The 15,961-nt window shown below is 40.5% G+C and overlaps 1 protein-coding gene across 1 annotated transcript in view; it reads left to right on the top strand.

Moving 5' to 3' along the window:
* The window catches only part of LOC103364081 (receptor-type tyrosine-protein phosphatase N2-like), a 200,532-nt gene that overhangs the window by 37,662 nt on the left and 146,909 nt on the right, over positions 1 to 15,961 (top strand). The window contains exons 9-10 of the mRNA XM_008291088.1: positions 996 to 1,082; positions 14,623 to 14,702. Coding sequence (XP_008289310.1) covers positions 996 to 1,082; positions 14,623 to 14,702 — 167 coding nt within the window. The remainder of the gene's footprint in view (positions 1 to 995; positions 1,083 to 14,622; positions 14,703 to 15,961) is intronic.

Below are 15,961 nucleotides of genomic sequence, written 5' to 3'. Positions count from 1 at the left end.
GGGAGCTCCGGTGGCTACGCTGCTACTGTCAGATGCTCAGATTTCTATCAGATGCTCAGATTTCTCTCGGTGATGTTGATCTTTCGTCTGTTCCTCGAGCTGCACATCCTCTGCTCGCTTTCCTTCATGAAATCCAGATTGAAACTAATTTTAGGCTCGTTCTGGCTCCATCAATCTTTGCTTTGTCACATTTTTTATTTCAAGCGATTTGATTTTCAAAGAATTGAATTTTCTCAGACTTTTGCTTGAATCATTCAGGTCAAAGCAGATTCAGAACTTCAGCTGCATGAATGAGAAGAAAGCTACTGAGGCTAACATGTCACAACGCTGCTGCATGGAAGTCAAAGCTTCATGACATTAGCAGCTGAAGTTCAGGTTCATCTTTATTATCCCACCACATTAATTCATTCTTCACATATTAACAGGTTAAAAGAGACAAACAGCAGCAACAATCAGTGTCAAACACAAATGTGTGGATATAGAGGATATGAATAGTATGAAGGATGAAAGAGACGTGGATTAGCATTAATCAATCAATCAATGATAAATCCATTAGTTTGCAAAGATTACTTTTAACACCTGATTGATCATTTTGAGTGTTTTCTTGAGCAACAAAGTCAAAAATTCTCTGAATCGGGCTTTCTACACTTACGTACTTTGGTTTTCTGTCTTCCACAATGATGGTAAACAGAATATTTTTAGTTAAAACAAGGTTAGTGTTGGTCAGAGAATAAGTGAAACGGTCTCAGCAGAAACATTTAAAACCTTCCAGATGTTTTGAATTAACACTTCGTGTTTTCCTGTTGAGCCATTAAAAAAACTTCAGGTTTTCGCAGAACTGAGTTTTTGTTGCTCAGAAAAATAATCACGGGACAAATGTTTGACAGAAGAAAAGAGCTTGTTTGTCTAAATGTACATTTAAAACACCAGCGGCTTTTGTTTTTCCTGTTAATGTAGTTTCTGACTGTCTGTCTTCTCTCTCATCCCTTCCTCAGTGGGCTCCAGACAGACGAAGGACTCCACCTGATGGAAATTCTGGCTCGGAGGGCCAAAATCCAGATGACCGACTTCGCCGAGCTCTCGTACGTAAAAGTTTGTTTTATCTGTCGGTCACACTCCATCAGCTTGCAGCATAATGCTGTTTGTTCTCAGTGAAAGAGCCGCCTGCTCTGAAAATCACCATCCAACCTAAAGCTGGTGGGTTTTTCTCACATTTTAAACCTTTCATTTGTCAGATTGCGTCACGGAGGATCATAAAAACCACAAACTGCCACATGTACTGTGTTTGCTGTCGCTCTGAATAATCTGCTGCTATTGAGAAACGATCAAGCCGCACCTGTTCTGGTTAAAAATGCCAATAAATAACGTCTGTTTGATACGCAGCCAGCACACTGGAAGTGACAAATTTCACACATGCATTTATTTTCACAAGCATAAACCAGCATTTCCTTCTTCAAAGAAATGCCAGTCTGTGGTGCACGCCTCTCAGCGCTGCTAATGTACCGAGGTCAGCTTTAATACAGAGGTTTTCTTTCCCAGTTTGATTCCAGTAAAACTGCAAAATTCTCTTACACGCTGTGATTTTTATTTTGTAATTAGCTTGTGTTTGGAACCCGAACTGTGTCAAAATGCTCCACAAGACAAAGAAAATAAAAAAATCCTCATATTTACAATCTGAAACAGAACCTGCTTAAAGCCACATGGTGGCGCTGATGAGCATCGGGCCAAACTTAGTCCGATATCGCTGACATCGGATGGAAAAACGTGAAAGCATAAACTGTGAATTTGGCAAATTTACTTGCAAAATAATGCAGATTTTCTGCCATAATCCTGTAGCTACAGTCAAACCCCGATGCTCTTCTTTGTGCAATTAGTTTCTAACATCTATAGTACTTTAAATAAAGGCACAAAAGCTTGTCACAGTGAAAAAGCAGCTATGAGCGCATGACAATATTAATAAACTAGCTGATCATCACAGGTGCCTCAAAGATCCACTAACTGAAGAGTTCATCAGCTGACTGTGTGTGAAATGATAGATTCTGAGAGAAAAATACTCTCCTGCCTGTCAAACACTTGTCTTGGCCTTTTTTTAGCTCAGCTATTTGCTCTGATGAACCCAGTTTACATGACTGGTCCAGCAGACTCCCAGTTGGCCTCTAACTGGTGAAGAAAGTGGAACATTTAGGAAGTAAATGAACAGATGTTTTTGTCAAGTGTGAACAAATGGAGAGTGAACTTTGGCTTGTTCAGGTCAAAACAACCTCCATTTCCATCCTTGTCTCGTTTCTTGGCTCGTCTTTCAGCCCACGACACCCGAGAGGTTCTGAATTGTCTCCATGTCACTGATGGCTGCTGCGGAGTCACTGCTGGCTTTGCATGCACTTGATTTTTGGTCGATATTTAAATGAGGCATGTAAAATATAAGGGCTGCAAGGTGGCCTGGTGGGACTGTTGCCTCACAGCTAGAAGGTCGGTGGATCTTCCTGCGTGGAGTCTCCATGTTCTCCCCGTGCAGCGTGGGTTCTCTCCGGGTTCTCCGGCTTCCTCCCACACAGTCCAGAAACATGCTGAGGTTAATTGGTGATTGTAAATTGTCCGTAGGTGTGAATGTGAGTGTGCTTGGTTGTCTGTCTCTAAGTGTAGCCCTGTGATAGACTGGTTACCTGTCCAGGTGAACCTGCCTTCACCCTGAGTCAGCTGGGATAGGCTCCGCCCCCTGCGACCCCAGTGAGGATTAAGTGGTGTATAGATGATGGATGGATGTAAAATATAGAACTGCTGCTTACAGATGAGTAGTTCAAGCAAACTGTCTGAAAGTTTAGAATCAGACAATTCTTTGTGTTTTCACAGCTTCTTGCTCTGATGAATGTTGTCATTCTGGTGATTTATCAAAACATAAGATGCTATTAAGACCTGCTGGCAGGTTTTCTGGGCTTCAGAGCGTTAAAGGTGCTTCTAACCTGAAACCTAAAACCAAGTCTGGACCTTCAAGAAAGCCAGAAAAGGTCAAAACCTACTAACTCCAGAAGTGTAAATCCAAACAGGGTCTCACAGGGATGGACAGACTGATTTCCTACAGACTTCTACCTGCACCTCAACCACAACCACTGCTTGTCTGATCTTAAATATACTTTTAACTTAAACCAAGTCTTGAGCCAAACATGTCATGCTGTCTGTTGTGGACATTTGCTTTTTGTCCTTAAAAAGGGCAGAAATGCCCCCAGTCTGGCCTGTAAACAGATTTCTGTCCTCACAACGTGATCAGTACCAGAACAGACGGACACGGCCGAAGCTCCGGCTTCCTTCTGCTCAGGAGGCTAAAATAAGAGCCTTTAAATGCTTATAATGTGCTTTTAAAACTCTTTGCCCTGTAATGTAGCAGCGCCTCTGGACACGTCGCCCTCCGAGCTGTCAGACGGCCAGCTGTTGAATAAAAATGACTTTAGATTGAACATTTCAGACTTACAACCAGCTCTTTCCACAGACGAGAGCGACTGTAGGAGTAAAGGTCTGTGGATGACTCACAGCATCCATAGTGTGCTTTACGTTCCCCACAACAAGCGTTTTCTACCTGTAGGCTCGAGTGGGAGGCAATTTTCTCAAAGGGCGAGCATCACACGCCGAAACTCTTCAAATATTCCCCGCAGAAGATGAGCAGGACGGGCTCCTCACAGTTACCCCCCAGCATGGCGGATCAGAGAGGGCAAAGTGGTGGGATCAAAGCCCAGCAGCACAAGGCAGTAGAATCAGAAGGGAGAGAAAACAGTGCCCTTACAGAGATAAACCCAAGGACGTCGCCTTATTTCCATTCTGTGTTTTTTCCTGCTCTGGCGGTGGGGGGGAACGTCCACGTTATTGACATGTTGGATTCAAGCTGCAATCGTTTATTAATGAGACTGAACTGTGCCTGAACCCTCACTCTCATCCTCTCTGTGTGTCTTTCTGTGTCTCTGTCATTATCTACTTTCACTCTGTCTTTGCCTCCATCTATTTCTAAGTGTTGCTGTGGAGGGCTGTTGCCAAACTTACTGCTGAGGACTACAGTCGGTGTGTAGACAGTGTGTTCTGTATTATATGTATAATTAAAAGTGTGTGTGTTTGTGTACGGGCCTCTACGGTCACGGTCAAATAGGATTTATTAAAGTAGGGTCCTCTGATGCAGCTAAAAACACACCAGGTGAAAATGCAGAAAACTGCAGTTCCTTGAATGGCCACTAGAGTCATCAATTCAGTAATTAGACTGGTTTTAGCAGCACTTTCAAACTACAGGGAATTAAACTTATGACACAAAACATCCAAACTGTTCACTCAGTCTTTCTCCTCCAGCTGCTTTTTTTTATTTGCTATAAAACAAGCAGGGAAACAGACGAACAGTTCGTTTTGGGGTTTTTTTGGTTGTTCTTTGTACGACTTTCAAACCACCTCCCACCACACACACATTCTCCAAATACCACAGGAGATACTTGACGCTTGGTGGAACGTTTGGCCAGTCAGGCTGCTGCATGTGTGACAGCAAAACAAAAGAAAGAAAGAAAACTCCTCAGATGTTGCTTTTAGTTATTTAAGGAATTTGAACATGACGACAGATTAGCAGCAGAATCGCCCACATTAGTATTATTGTTGTATTCTACAAACCAGATGTGTTCATAGTTGTTCTGTCATGGTTTAATGACAGCCCTCATTCCCAGTGAAGGAGAACCACGTCTGTATGTTAACTCTGACCCTGTTTAGTGAGTATTTGGTTTTCAGTGGAAAATGGAGAATGAAGTATACGTCAGCCTCCGTCGCTGTTCAGTGGACACGATAGTTCCACAGCAGAGCAGCCAGGACCATGAAATACATTAAAAACTCCTTGTTTCAGGACCTGTGTGCCCCAAATGATGTCAACATCAAACAAAAACAACTCACTTTTAATGTTAAGTCTTTTTTTTTTTGCTCCTGTCACACGTTTTCTTCGCTGTGGGCTCATTTTCTCACTTCTGTATAAACCTCTATAGGAACATGATGAAAAGTAGGAAGAACTTACAAGAAGAAAAACCTTCTGTGCAGCGTGATGTCCATATAATCCCATAAAACATGAGGAAAGACAAAAAACCAAAAACCGTTACGTCTTGTTATATTATTATTTGTTTAACTTTTTTTATTTTTAAAGAATGTGGTTATAGGGTTGATTTCTGGGAAAATTTTATATAAGACACACAGAATAAAGTTTTTTTTTTTTTTCAAAAAACAACAACTTTAAGTTTGTTCTGGAACTTAAAGTGAGTTCATGAACTCTTTGAAAGTTAAAAATCTGACCATCCTTTTCGTTTTCACTGTTTCCTGCTCTGATGAAGGGATTTTTAAAAAGACAACACGGCTAAGAGGCTGATACTTAATTCATGTCATGCTCGGCGGTATTATGTGGAATTTAGACTTTTTTTTTTTGGCAATCATGAAATTGTGATTACTGTGATCTGTACAGAATCATTTTTGGATTATTTATGTGTTATCTTGTCAGCGCAGCTTATTTTTGTGGTTTTATCAAGTATTGATTTTCAGCCTTTGTCCCCTCAGAGCTGATGTCTCTGCAGCGGTTCAAAACTTTTAAAACAGTAAATACAAGCAGCAAATTGATGAAATAAATTTAAAAACAAAAAGATTTAATTTACTCATGGTGTGATTATTTTTTTTATGCAGAAAGTTCAGTTTAATTTCATTTTGTGTTGATGAAGCAGCTTCCAAAACAAAATGAATTCTGAAGTGAGACTGACGAGGAGGAAGAACTGATGTTCATATGTGTGAGAGTGTGTGTGTGTGGACAGGTGGGGATTGGGTGGGTTGTGCAATTCACACACACACACACACACACACACACACACATACCTTCACACACACACTCTGGGTCCGCCCACGTCGCTCGGCCCTGTTGTTCTGGCGGCACCTTGCCGGGCCGCTCGGCTGCTGCATTGAGTCCCTGGGTGGCCTCCACTGTTCCTCGGTTCTAATGCACCTTTTGTCTTTGTTCTCCTATTCTGGGAATGAAAGCAGCGAGCTATACACTGGGGAGAGTGATGGATTGGAGGAGAGAGAAAGCGAGAGAGCGACAGAGATGTAGATGCAAAGAGAGAGAGAGAGAGAGAGGGAAGCCGGGGGTCTCTTTTGTTGCGAGCACAGTGAAAGCCCAGCAGGGGGAGCCGCCTCGACAATTTGTCAGAGGCGCCACGCTTATTTTGCAAGGCCGCCCGGCTCCTGGCCGCTGTGGCAACGGCAGGAACCTTCACTGGAATAAGTGAACCCAGAGACAAAGACTGACACTGCCGACAGTCCAGATTTACCGCCCTGCTCCTCCACCACACCCACAGCTTCAGATCTCCTTTAGCTCTGAAAGTCCACTCCTCCAATCATATTTCCATTTAAATGCTTAAAACCTGCCCTGTCTGGGTTCTCTCCACCTGAAGAAGGAACATTTAAACTCATTTTTAATGGCTGCACTGTTCCATCAAATGGAAATATTGCAAGTTTCCTTTTTATAACTTTTATTCTCCAAAATTAAACCTAACACACATCTTTTTAAAAACTGGGATTTTAGGTAGAATTTATGTTTAGAAATATTTGTTTATTAAAGAATCTGATTTATTTGAAGGGTTTATTTTATGAGACGTGTAAAATTAAGGGAATTTGATAAAATATCACAATTTTTAAGTTTGATTTGAGGAACTTTCTGTCCAAACGTTATTTCATCCTGTCTGCATTCTCTCCATCTTTGCTTCAAGCTCGTCACTGAAGCAGAAATATTCAAACCTACATTTCATGGCTGCACCATTTCATCAAGTTTGATTAGATTAGATTCAACTTTATTGTCAATAGACATGTACAAGTACAAGACAAGAACATGCAAATGGAGATATTACAAGTGTCTTGTGCATAACTTTATGCTTTTTGTCTCTAAAACTAAACCTGACGTGTACGAGTTGTGTTAAAAAAAGAAAAAAAAAGCTAAAAAGATATTTGGGTGATGAAAATCCAGAAACAAGACTGAATATGACAAGTTACTGCATTGCTTTGCCTCTTCTCTGCTCGGTGGAAACACAACCTGCAGTTTAGCCAAAAGCCTCCAGAGTTGTAGTCGTGTGACTTTTGGTCACTCTGAGTCCGTCACAGCTTCTCATTTACACCAAGGATCACATCTGTTGTTTTTTAGTTTGTACAGACTCAACATATTGTTTTGGGCAAAGTTATGAAGGAATCATGTAGATTAAAGTGGATTTGATCAACGTTCATAGTTTCTAAGTTTGGATTTGGTGAATTTTCGGTCCAGATGTTATTTTATGCCGTCTGTGTCTTTGCTTCGAGTTCTTCACTGAAGCAGAAATATTCAAACCTTTGTTTAATGGCTGCTCTGTTTCAGCAAATGGAAATATTACAAGTGTCCTGCTCATACCTTAAAATTAAACCTGACACATATATTTTTAAATATATGGGATTTTAGAGAGAGATTATAAAGCTTGGGATGTTTTTGTTTTTTTTAACCCTTTAAGCCCTGAGCTATTTTTCAGGCCTTTTCTCAAACATTACATACCCATAATAAAAACAGTTTATCTGCAACCACAAGGTCTATTTGAATAATTCTTGTGTCATAATAAAAGGAACACTTGTAAGATGTGTTCAGATGTGTAAATTTCAGTATATATGTTACTGGTTAAAAGTAAATGTAGATGGCACACACACAACTTTAAAAATTTCAGGTTCGCCTAAAAAAAAAAGCAGTTTCAGGATAATGATCTCTTTGTAATGATCCAGCTGCAGCTCTAAACCTCTCCAAAATCATATCACAATATGTGAACATTCTCCCTGCAAAGGTTGATAGTGAAGTAGAACAAAATTACTAAGTTTTTAATCCAGACAGTTCAGGCGAGGTGACATTTTTGGACACTTTGGCACATTTTGGCACACTGGTGACCATCTGAGTGTTCTTATGTACAAACTAGATATTTCACTTGTATATTACTAATGGTGTTCAATACATCCAAATACAGCAGTGTTTTAGGTTTTTTTAAATCCTACCAGACCGCTGTCTGTGTTACGCAGCCTGTGCGTAAAGGCGACTGGACGGATGTGAAGCTCTTTTTGTGACCCTCGGCTCTATCTCCGTGATGGATGGGTCGATTTCGGTGATTGAACCCTCCTTCTCATCGTTACAGCCAATAGAATACAGCAATAACCACCAAAACGAGATTGACAGCACTGTTAGCCAATCAGAGTCAGCAACACTCCATTTTGTCGGGGAGCGACTTCGGCGCTAGTGTGTACTTGCTGTCTTCCCAACGAAGCTTCTAAAACACGCCCGGAATGATTTCAGTGTAACACAGGAAGTAGTACTAACTGAATCTGGTGTGGATTTACCGATAACATAAACTTTTCACGGCAAACAGCTGAGGTAAGAGACATTTTATAACTACAGTTTGACGAAGCGGTTTCGGTTTTTGCTGTTCTTTGGGTTGTTTGTCGCTGATGCTTTGGTTTTAGAGAGCTTTGATGGATATGTTTAGAATCTGGGGACTCTCTGCTTCATGCGAGAAGAAAGAAGACTTATTACATGTAACACAACACAGCTCATGTGTGGAACACATCAATCTACCTTGTGTCACTGAGCAGCTGATTTAAGTAGCTGGAGTTTTTATTTGGAGCTGAAAGACAGCAGCAGTGTGAAGAATGACAAAGTCTTTTCTGTTCACTTCAGAAAGGATTCCTTTTGAAATAACTTACAACTATAATGCCATTAAACCACGTCTGTTGGTACTCTGCATGGACAGTATCCGTCTGTGTTATTTATTGATGTACTTACAGTGTCATATTGGTGCCAACCTGACATCTTTACTGTTAGTGTTATTTGCCTTAATGCCTCTTTACAAGGCGGTAATAGAGAGAACATACTGTATTATCTTCCCCATTGATTATCTGATTTGCCGTTCTGGGTCTGCAGAGTGAAGCTCGGTGCTTCTGTCAGTGCTGCTCACAAAGCTTCATTTCTCCCTGAGAAGAGTTTTATTATCTGTCGCTGCAGCAGCTCCCAGATTACATGTCGTGTCCAACATGTCATACGGCTCAGGCTGAGCTTAACCTTCAGGTCAGCACCGCTTTCACTGCTAGAAATAACCTGGAAGAAAAAGAATTTGTAACAATATGAAATGACTTTATAACCTGTTGAATGACTGTGTTTTTATAAACCTTTCTTTAAAAAACACACATTTATCCCTCTTTCTGCATGTTATTTTGCTCTCATTTGTCTCCACAATATAAAACATATGAACCTCTGTGGAAACGGCACAGCCATAACTAGAAGTAGACAAAACTCAAAAATGTTTCTTATTTGCAATATGAGACAATTAGAATTTTAAAAAGTTGCATTTCTTTGATTATTTAATTTACAAAATGGATATAACCTGGAATTACCATGTACTCAGTTTGACAAGTGTCCCCAGATCTTTTTAATACTGTGGAAAAAAAAAATCACAACCCCGAATACTGAAGATGTTTTATTTCCTACATTTTGAATTTGTTTTTATGCTTGTCTCCTATTTAGCTCTGTGTAAACTTTGCCAGCAGTTCAGCTGAAAATCCTTGAATTGTCATCACAAGAGCGTTGGTCACAGCCAGCTCGCTGATGAGTTCATGATTGGGTCAAGACGCTTAGAAGTTCTCCATTTTTACAGAATCTGGTTGGACCCAAGTGCCAAAATGCATGAAAGACAACATTTTAAAAAGTATTTCTTGAAAGAAGTTGTGGTTCATGTCGCTTTTCACTTTCACTTTTCAAAAATATAATTTTCGTGAGCAAGACACAAGAAATTGCATTCAGCAGCATTTTATTTTGGTCGAAGCAGATTTGTTATGAAAACTGGACGAATGAAACTCTCGGCTAACAGGGTGAAAAGTGGTGTAATTTTGTTATTAAATGAGCGGCTCTTCAGTGTTTCGTTATATTGCCTGTACTTGAAGTGAAAGCGCTGTAGAAAGTCACAGCAGACCAGGTGCCTCTTTGCCTCCCATACATTTATCCTCAATCTCAGCCACTTCACAAACTCCCCTTCATCCATTTACCAGGCAGCAGCACCGCAGGCACCCCAACCTTCCACCTCACACAGCGTCGGCCCATTAGCATAATACAACAACAAAAGTATCTCCGAACAAAGTAACTGGCGACCTGCGCGACCCCAGCTACCGACAAGACAACAAAACTTCCCTTTCCTAACAGTTTCCTCTTGGGGGCTGCAGCCGGAGAGCAGCGGTGGTTCAGGGAGCCTGCAGCAAAAAAAACTTCCACACTGGCAACATATGAATCATCAAAGTGAGCCTACACACTGTGCCAGGACACGAAACAAAACCTGCAGAGTGACTCACACCCTTACATTTCATTTGGAACAATTCGATACTGATTAGATAATACTGACGGCGAGCGCTTTCAGTGAAAAACGGCCTTGGAAATGTTTTTAGCTGCCGCGGTGGCCTGGTAGTGGTTGAGGGCAAAGCGGCGGGCGGGAGGGAAGCGCTGATGTGGGCGGCCTCGCCGAGCCTTTGACTGTATCTGGTCGCCCAATAATGCCGGCTGTTGCGTAACCGTCACTGAGTGTAGACTGGAGGGTTTTTTTTGTTTTTTTTTTGAAACAGGAGGGTTGAGGTGATGTAATGTCTGTGTCTGAGCTGAAGGGTCATGTTCAAGAGCCGCCACTAGGAGGAGTGAGTGGGCCTGAGCTGGCAGCATAGTGAGGATGATGGAGAGCGATAAGGCCAAGAGGTGTGAGCACTGCAGACATTTTCATCATCATTCAACCGCCTTTAATATCTGTTTCTATAAAAACAAGCAATGTAGGATTTCCTTTTGGTAAAACGCACAACATGCATGTCCATTTTTTAGCTCTACTGTCAACAACGTTTGGATAAAAGTTCTGTACAGTTTAAAGCTAAGGTGGCTAAGAATGATTTTAAAGCAAAAAGAAAAACAAAATAATGTTGAATACAAGAAGAAAGAGAAGCTTTTATTTGTCACAAATACATGATGTCACTCTGAGAGAGCTGGACTCAGAGAATGTGATCAGGTGTCCTTATATGATGGAGGTCCAGCAGTGGCTCAGCTTCAACCTTCAGCCTTCCTGTCAGCGACCCAGATCCATTAACAACCAAACGTTTTTAAAATGTAATTTACAATAGGATTGGTGCCGACACTTTTATACAAATCAGTGTCTGTATTTTAAAACAAGTTGCTTTTATCAATATTTTTTGTGTTTTTTTGTTTTACTAGATATAAAAATCTGTAAAATAACAGCAAATAGTTTCATAATTACATTTTTGTAAAAATACAGATTTTTGATCATTATGTGCAGTTTTGGCCATTTTTTATGATTAACATGTAAATGAGTCATTTTTTGTATGATTTGTTAGTTGCTAGTGAATATCTCAGTATTATTATTATTATTATTATTATTATTATTATTGTTATTATTGTTATTGTTGTTATTGTTGTTAGCAGCAGCAGCAGTAGTTGTAGTAGTTATAGTATTATACAGCCAAAATGTTTTATTTTTTATTTATCTACTTTAAATACAGTGTAAAAAAACAAACAGATGTTATTTACAGCTTTTTATGATTAAAATTTAATTCAATGCTTCTTTGTGATTATGATAGATACTCACATTTTGCAAAACATATGGCGGAAAAAATGAAAATAACAGCAAGACGCTGTAAATGTTTTCTTTTTTGAGCTGTTTGAATTCCAGTAAAATGTAATTTTGTTTGACTTTACTGTATATTGTCTGTAATTTAACAAAACTGAAAACTAATGTTAAAAATAGCAACAACATGTTTTAAAAATATATAGTTAAAAACTATTAGAAACATCTGTGGCCTGTTTGTTTTTACAGTCAACATTTATCTTTTCTGTGGCTTTACTAGATATTGTCTGTAATTTCACCAAACTGAAAAAAATACAAATAAAAAAATAACAGGTAGATTTTTTTTTTTTCCATTTTCTAATTCTTCATATCCTTATATGTATGTATAAACATCCACATTTTAAAAAATCAGCAGATATCTGTGCAATCAGGATTCTTTAGATGATTTCAATGCAGAAAATGTGTGATTTTTTTCAGGCTAGTGTTATAAAGGATCCACAACACTATTTGTACAGGTACAGATTTGTGATGTGACACAATTTACACATTTCACCTGTAAATAATACATTTCAACCCAAATCTGTTTATTTTTTTGTTTTGGGTGATTCTTAATGTGGACATTTTATAAAGTTCTCCGACTTCCTCCCGCAGTCCAGAAACATGCTGAGGTTAATTGGTGATTGTAAATTGTCCGTAGGTGTGAATGTGAGTGTGCTTGGTTGTCTGTCTCTAAGTGTAGCCCTGTGATAGACTGGTTACCTGTCCAGGTGAACCTGCCTTCACCCTGAGTCAGCTGGGATAGGCTCCGCCCCCCATGACCCTGCTGAGGTGTAGAGATGATGGATGGACATGAACATTATATAAAGTGTTGGCCTGATGTTTTGTTTGTTAGCATCAACACTAACACTTTTATGTGATTTAACTCTCCGTCTGTTCATTTAATCCGATTTAACTAGTTATCTGTAAATTGAAAAAAAAAACAGGGAATACCAGTAAAATAAATGAAGTGTTGTCACAGTGCATGTGCAGTGTGTTTGTATAGACTGATTTATTGCCATCATGGATGATCACCGTGTTAAAGGCTGTAACGGGGCTCATCGGCTCAGTCATTTTAATGTACTGAGGATTTGTTCATATCTTGTATTCAAACATTTTTTACTCTTACAAATGTAGAAATCAGCTCCTGTGAGCTCCTTTGTGACTGACAAGGTTATTTACAAGGTTCAGAGTGGATGTGGTGTCTTTGTGCCGGAGCTGCCCTGAGAGGCAGAGGCCGACAGATGGATATGTGATCAACTCAACATGACTGATTTTCCCTCTTCATCACACACGGAGACGTTGCCTGTGCCGGCTGATGAATGACTTCATAGATGTGACAAATATATCGGCCTCATACCTCGGAGGAGAAATAATGGTCAGAAAAATGAGCTGCTGTGTTGTGTGGTGTTCCTCAGATAGAACCGGCTTTTTCTCTGATTTTGTCTCTTCTGCTGCTCGCTTTATGTTTGAGTAGAGCAGATGTCAGGAGGAACGTAGCAGGTCTGAGTCTGAGCAGGGCAGCAAGAAAGTGCAATTCATAACAATTGCACTGGAAACGTATTTTCTGTTCTTCCTTAATTCGAGCACTTAGCTTCACCAGGTTTTCCCCCGTGGATCATTAATTTGACTCAGTCTAATTAGTTTGTTATTGCACCTTAAATGTTAGAATAGTATAACATTACTGCTGCATAAAGCCTGGTGAACATGAGTCAGTGGTGTTCCTGTTTTTCTTTGATTTACTGGCCTCAGGGCTCAAGAAACCCAATTAAAACTCCACAATAACGGCTGCACAAACTACATGGCTGGGAATGTCAAACGGAGAGTGGTCATCTAAACTTTGCAAAGGTTTGAAAAGCAGAAACATCAGAGGCTTCTGCCTGATGGTTAGAAATGACTATTATGGGTTTTGTAGGAATCTAATATGAACCAGACATTATAACAGCAGCTGGCTGTAAACCAGCATTTTGTGCAGAAGTATAAAACAGCACAGATTCTGCTGGTTCTGAACTAAAGGTGAGCTTGCTTTTATTTGTGCATTTCTCCTAATTGTTTTGTTGATCCTTTTACTTTAATTGTTAAAACAGAAGAGGCCGACCCCACAGCCTGCAAAATGCACTCAGTCCCAGCGCTGAAAACAATTTAAATCCATCAACGTGAAGCCACTTTGAATACATTTTGAATTTTTCCCCCCGACAGCAGCATTAGGACAGGACCTGCTCCATTAATGATGTGGCCATATTTTATCACGGTGTTGTTCCAGTAGCACTCGGCTCCTATAGCGGCGCACAAAGCTTCGTGGAGGGGAACCCAGTAATATATCTTCCTGCTGGGGCTTTGCTCTGAATTACAGCAGGAAAAACAAAAGGTTAATTACATCGGGAGACTCCGCTTTGCCTCTGACCACCCAGATTGTCTCCCTTGGTGTTTCAGTTCAAGCTGCTTTATTGGCATAAATGTTGCATGAATGGAGGGAAACACCTTTAAACAAAACAATACCTGTGTGTTTCCATCCATTTTCTGCTGTGTTGTCCGTCTTCTCGCCTTTTTCTGTTTCTGTCACCCTGAATTTACATTGAGTGCAACAATCCACATGTTAAATGCAAACGCATGATAAACGGTGCGTCCTCTTGACCAGAATCCTCCATCATGACCCCGTTTATTTCTTCACATCCCAGCATCTTTAGCTGCCGCTGGGCGCATTACATTGAGATTCAAGAGGTTATCTGACTGGTGATGGGATTGCAGCCGCCTGAAGGATCGCCACAGGTTCAAGCTTTTCTTTTTTTTTTTTTCTCAAGCACCACATATGGCTGAGCTTCAATGAGCACAACTTCTTTTCTCCTGCCGTTTAGGAGACAACACCGAGGAGAACAGGTTCTGAGGATGCCTTTTGTGAAGCCTCTAAATGTGTGTGTGTGTGTGTGTTTTACAGGGTGGTGGGTCCGGCTGTGACCTTCAAAGTGAACCCCAACACTCAGAACGTCAGCACCGCAGATGTGGCCAACGTAGCAGGTAGGTTCTACTGGGCTGAGTGATGTTGTCTTTATCCTGACAGAGAAGGAGGGCGTCCATTATCATCGGCCTGCTGCTGCACCTGAGTCCCCACATGAGCATTTCTCAAAACTTATGACTCCTCGGTCAAATCTTTTCTTTTCTTTTTTTTCTTGCTTCCTTGCAGCATTTTGCCGTTCCTGCTCAGGCGCTTTACAGCCACTTAATCTGCTGCTTTGTTGGCTTCGTTTGGCTAACTGTGTGGCGCGTTTTGAAAGGAAGCCAGCTGGGTTTTCTGTTTTGTCACAAATCTTCGAGCAGCCATGTTTGCCTCCATCATGGAAATTCATTGGAGATTTGGATGTTTGCCTAAAAAAGATGCTCGAAAAATAGAAAGAGACACCAAATATTTGTTGGGGAAAGAGCCAGTTCGTTAGTGCCAAATGCTGATATGGTTGCATACTCGGTTAGCTGACAAGAACAAGAACTTGTGGGGAAAGTAGGAAGTAGACTTATTTAGCAATGCAACCACAGTTAACAAGGCTACGCTCAATACATTTAAAAGCAGCGATCACTACAACCTGTAGCTTCCTCACTGTCATGGAGCTTTGTTTTGAGCTACTTGCTAATCAGCTGTCTTGCCTCTTTGCAACTAAACTCCATCCTGTGTTCCCTGCTGGACTTCCCTTTATCATTGATCAACACTTCTCTGTATTGTTGGTGGTTTTCAGCCGACCAGTCTCATATTAGATGGACTGCCACTGATTACAATACAGAAAATGAAGGCTTCAAACATGTTGGTAAATCAATCAATCAATGTCACATTCAATGCGTTTCTCTACTATGTCACAGTGTTTTGTTTTGTTCAGAGGGTTGTATGTAGAATGAAGTCTTTTTTAGTTTATTTTATCAGTGTGTTGGATTATATTGAGCTGCTTTTATGTGTTGTTGCATTTTACGGCTGCATGTAAACATCACAAACTGCACCAGCTTAGACCTGGTGTTGGGAAGTATTCAAGCTGGAGCGCTCTGATAAAGGTCAGCATGCAGCGGCGTGTTAAACAGTTTATTAGTGTGTTTAATCAGCATCTGATGTGTGTGCAGGTGATTCCTCAGCATAGTATTAAAGAACATATGGTGTTAAATATGACGTCAAACAGGCTTGTTGCTCACATTCTTGGCCATCATGAAGTTTAAAACCAGCCCAACATGTACATTTATGTCCCTTTTAAAAGCCTTACTGGAAAATGTGATCAAAACCAGGACTGTGGAGTGATTTA

Source organism: Stegastes partitus, unplaced genomic scaffold (assembly GCF_000690725.1).
Source record: "Stegastes partitus isolate 25-593 unplaced genomic scaffold, Stegastes_partitus-1.0.2 Scaffold715, whole genome shotgun sequence".
NCBI classification, from domain to species: Eukaryota; Metazoa; Chordata; class Actinopteri; family Pomacentridae; genus Stegastes; species Stegastes partitus.
This window is presented reverse-complemented; position numbering and strand designations above follow the sequence as displayed.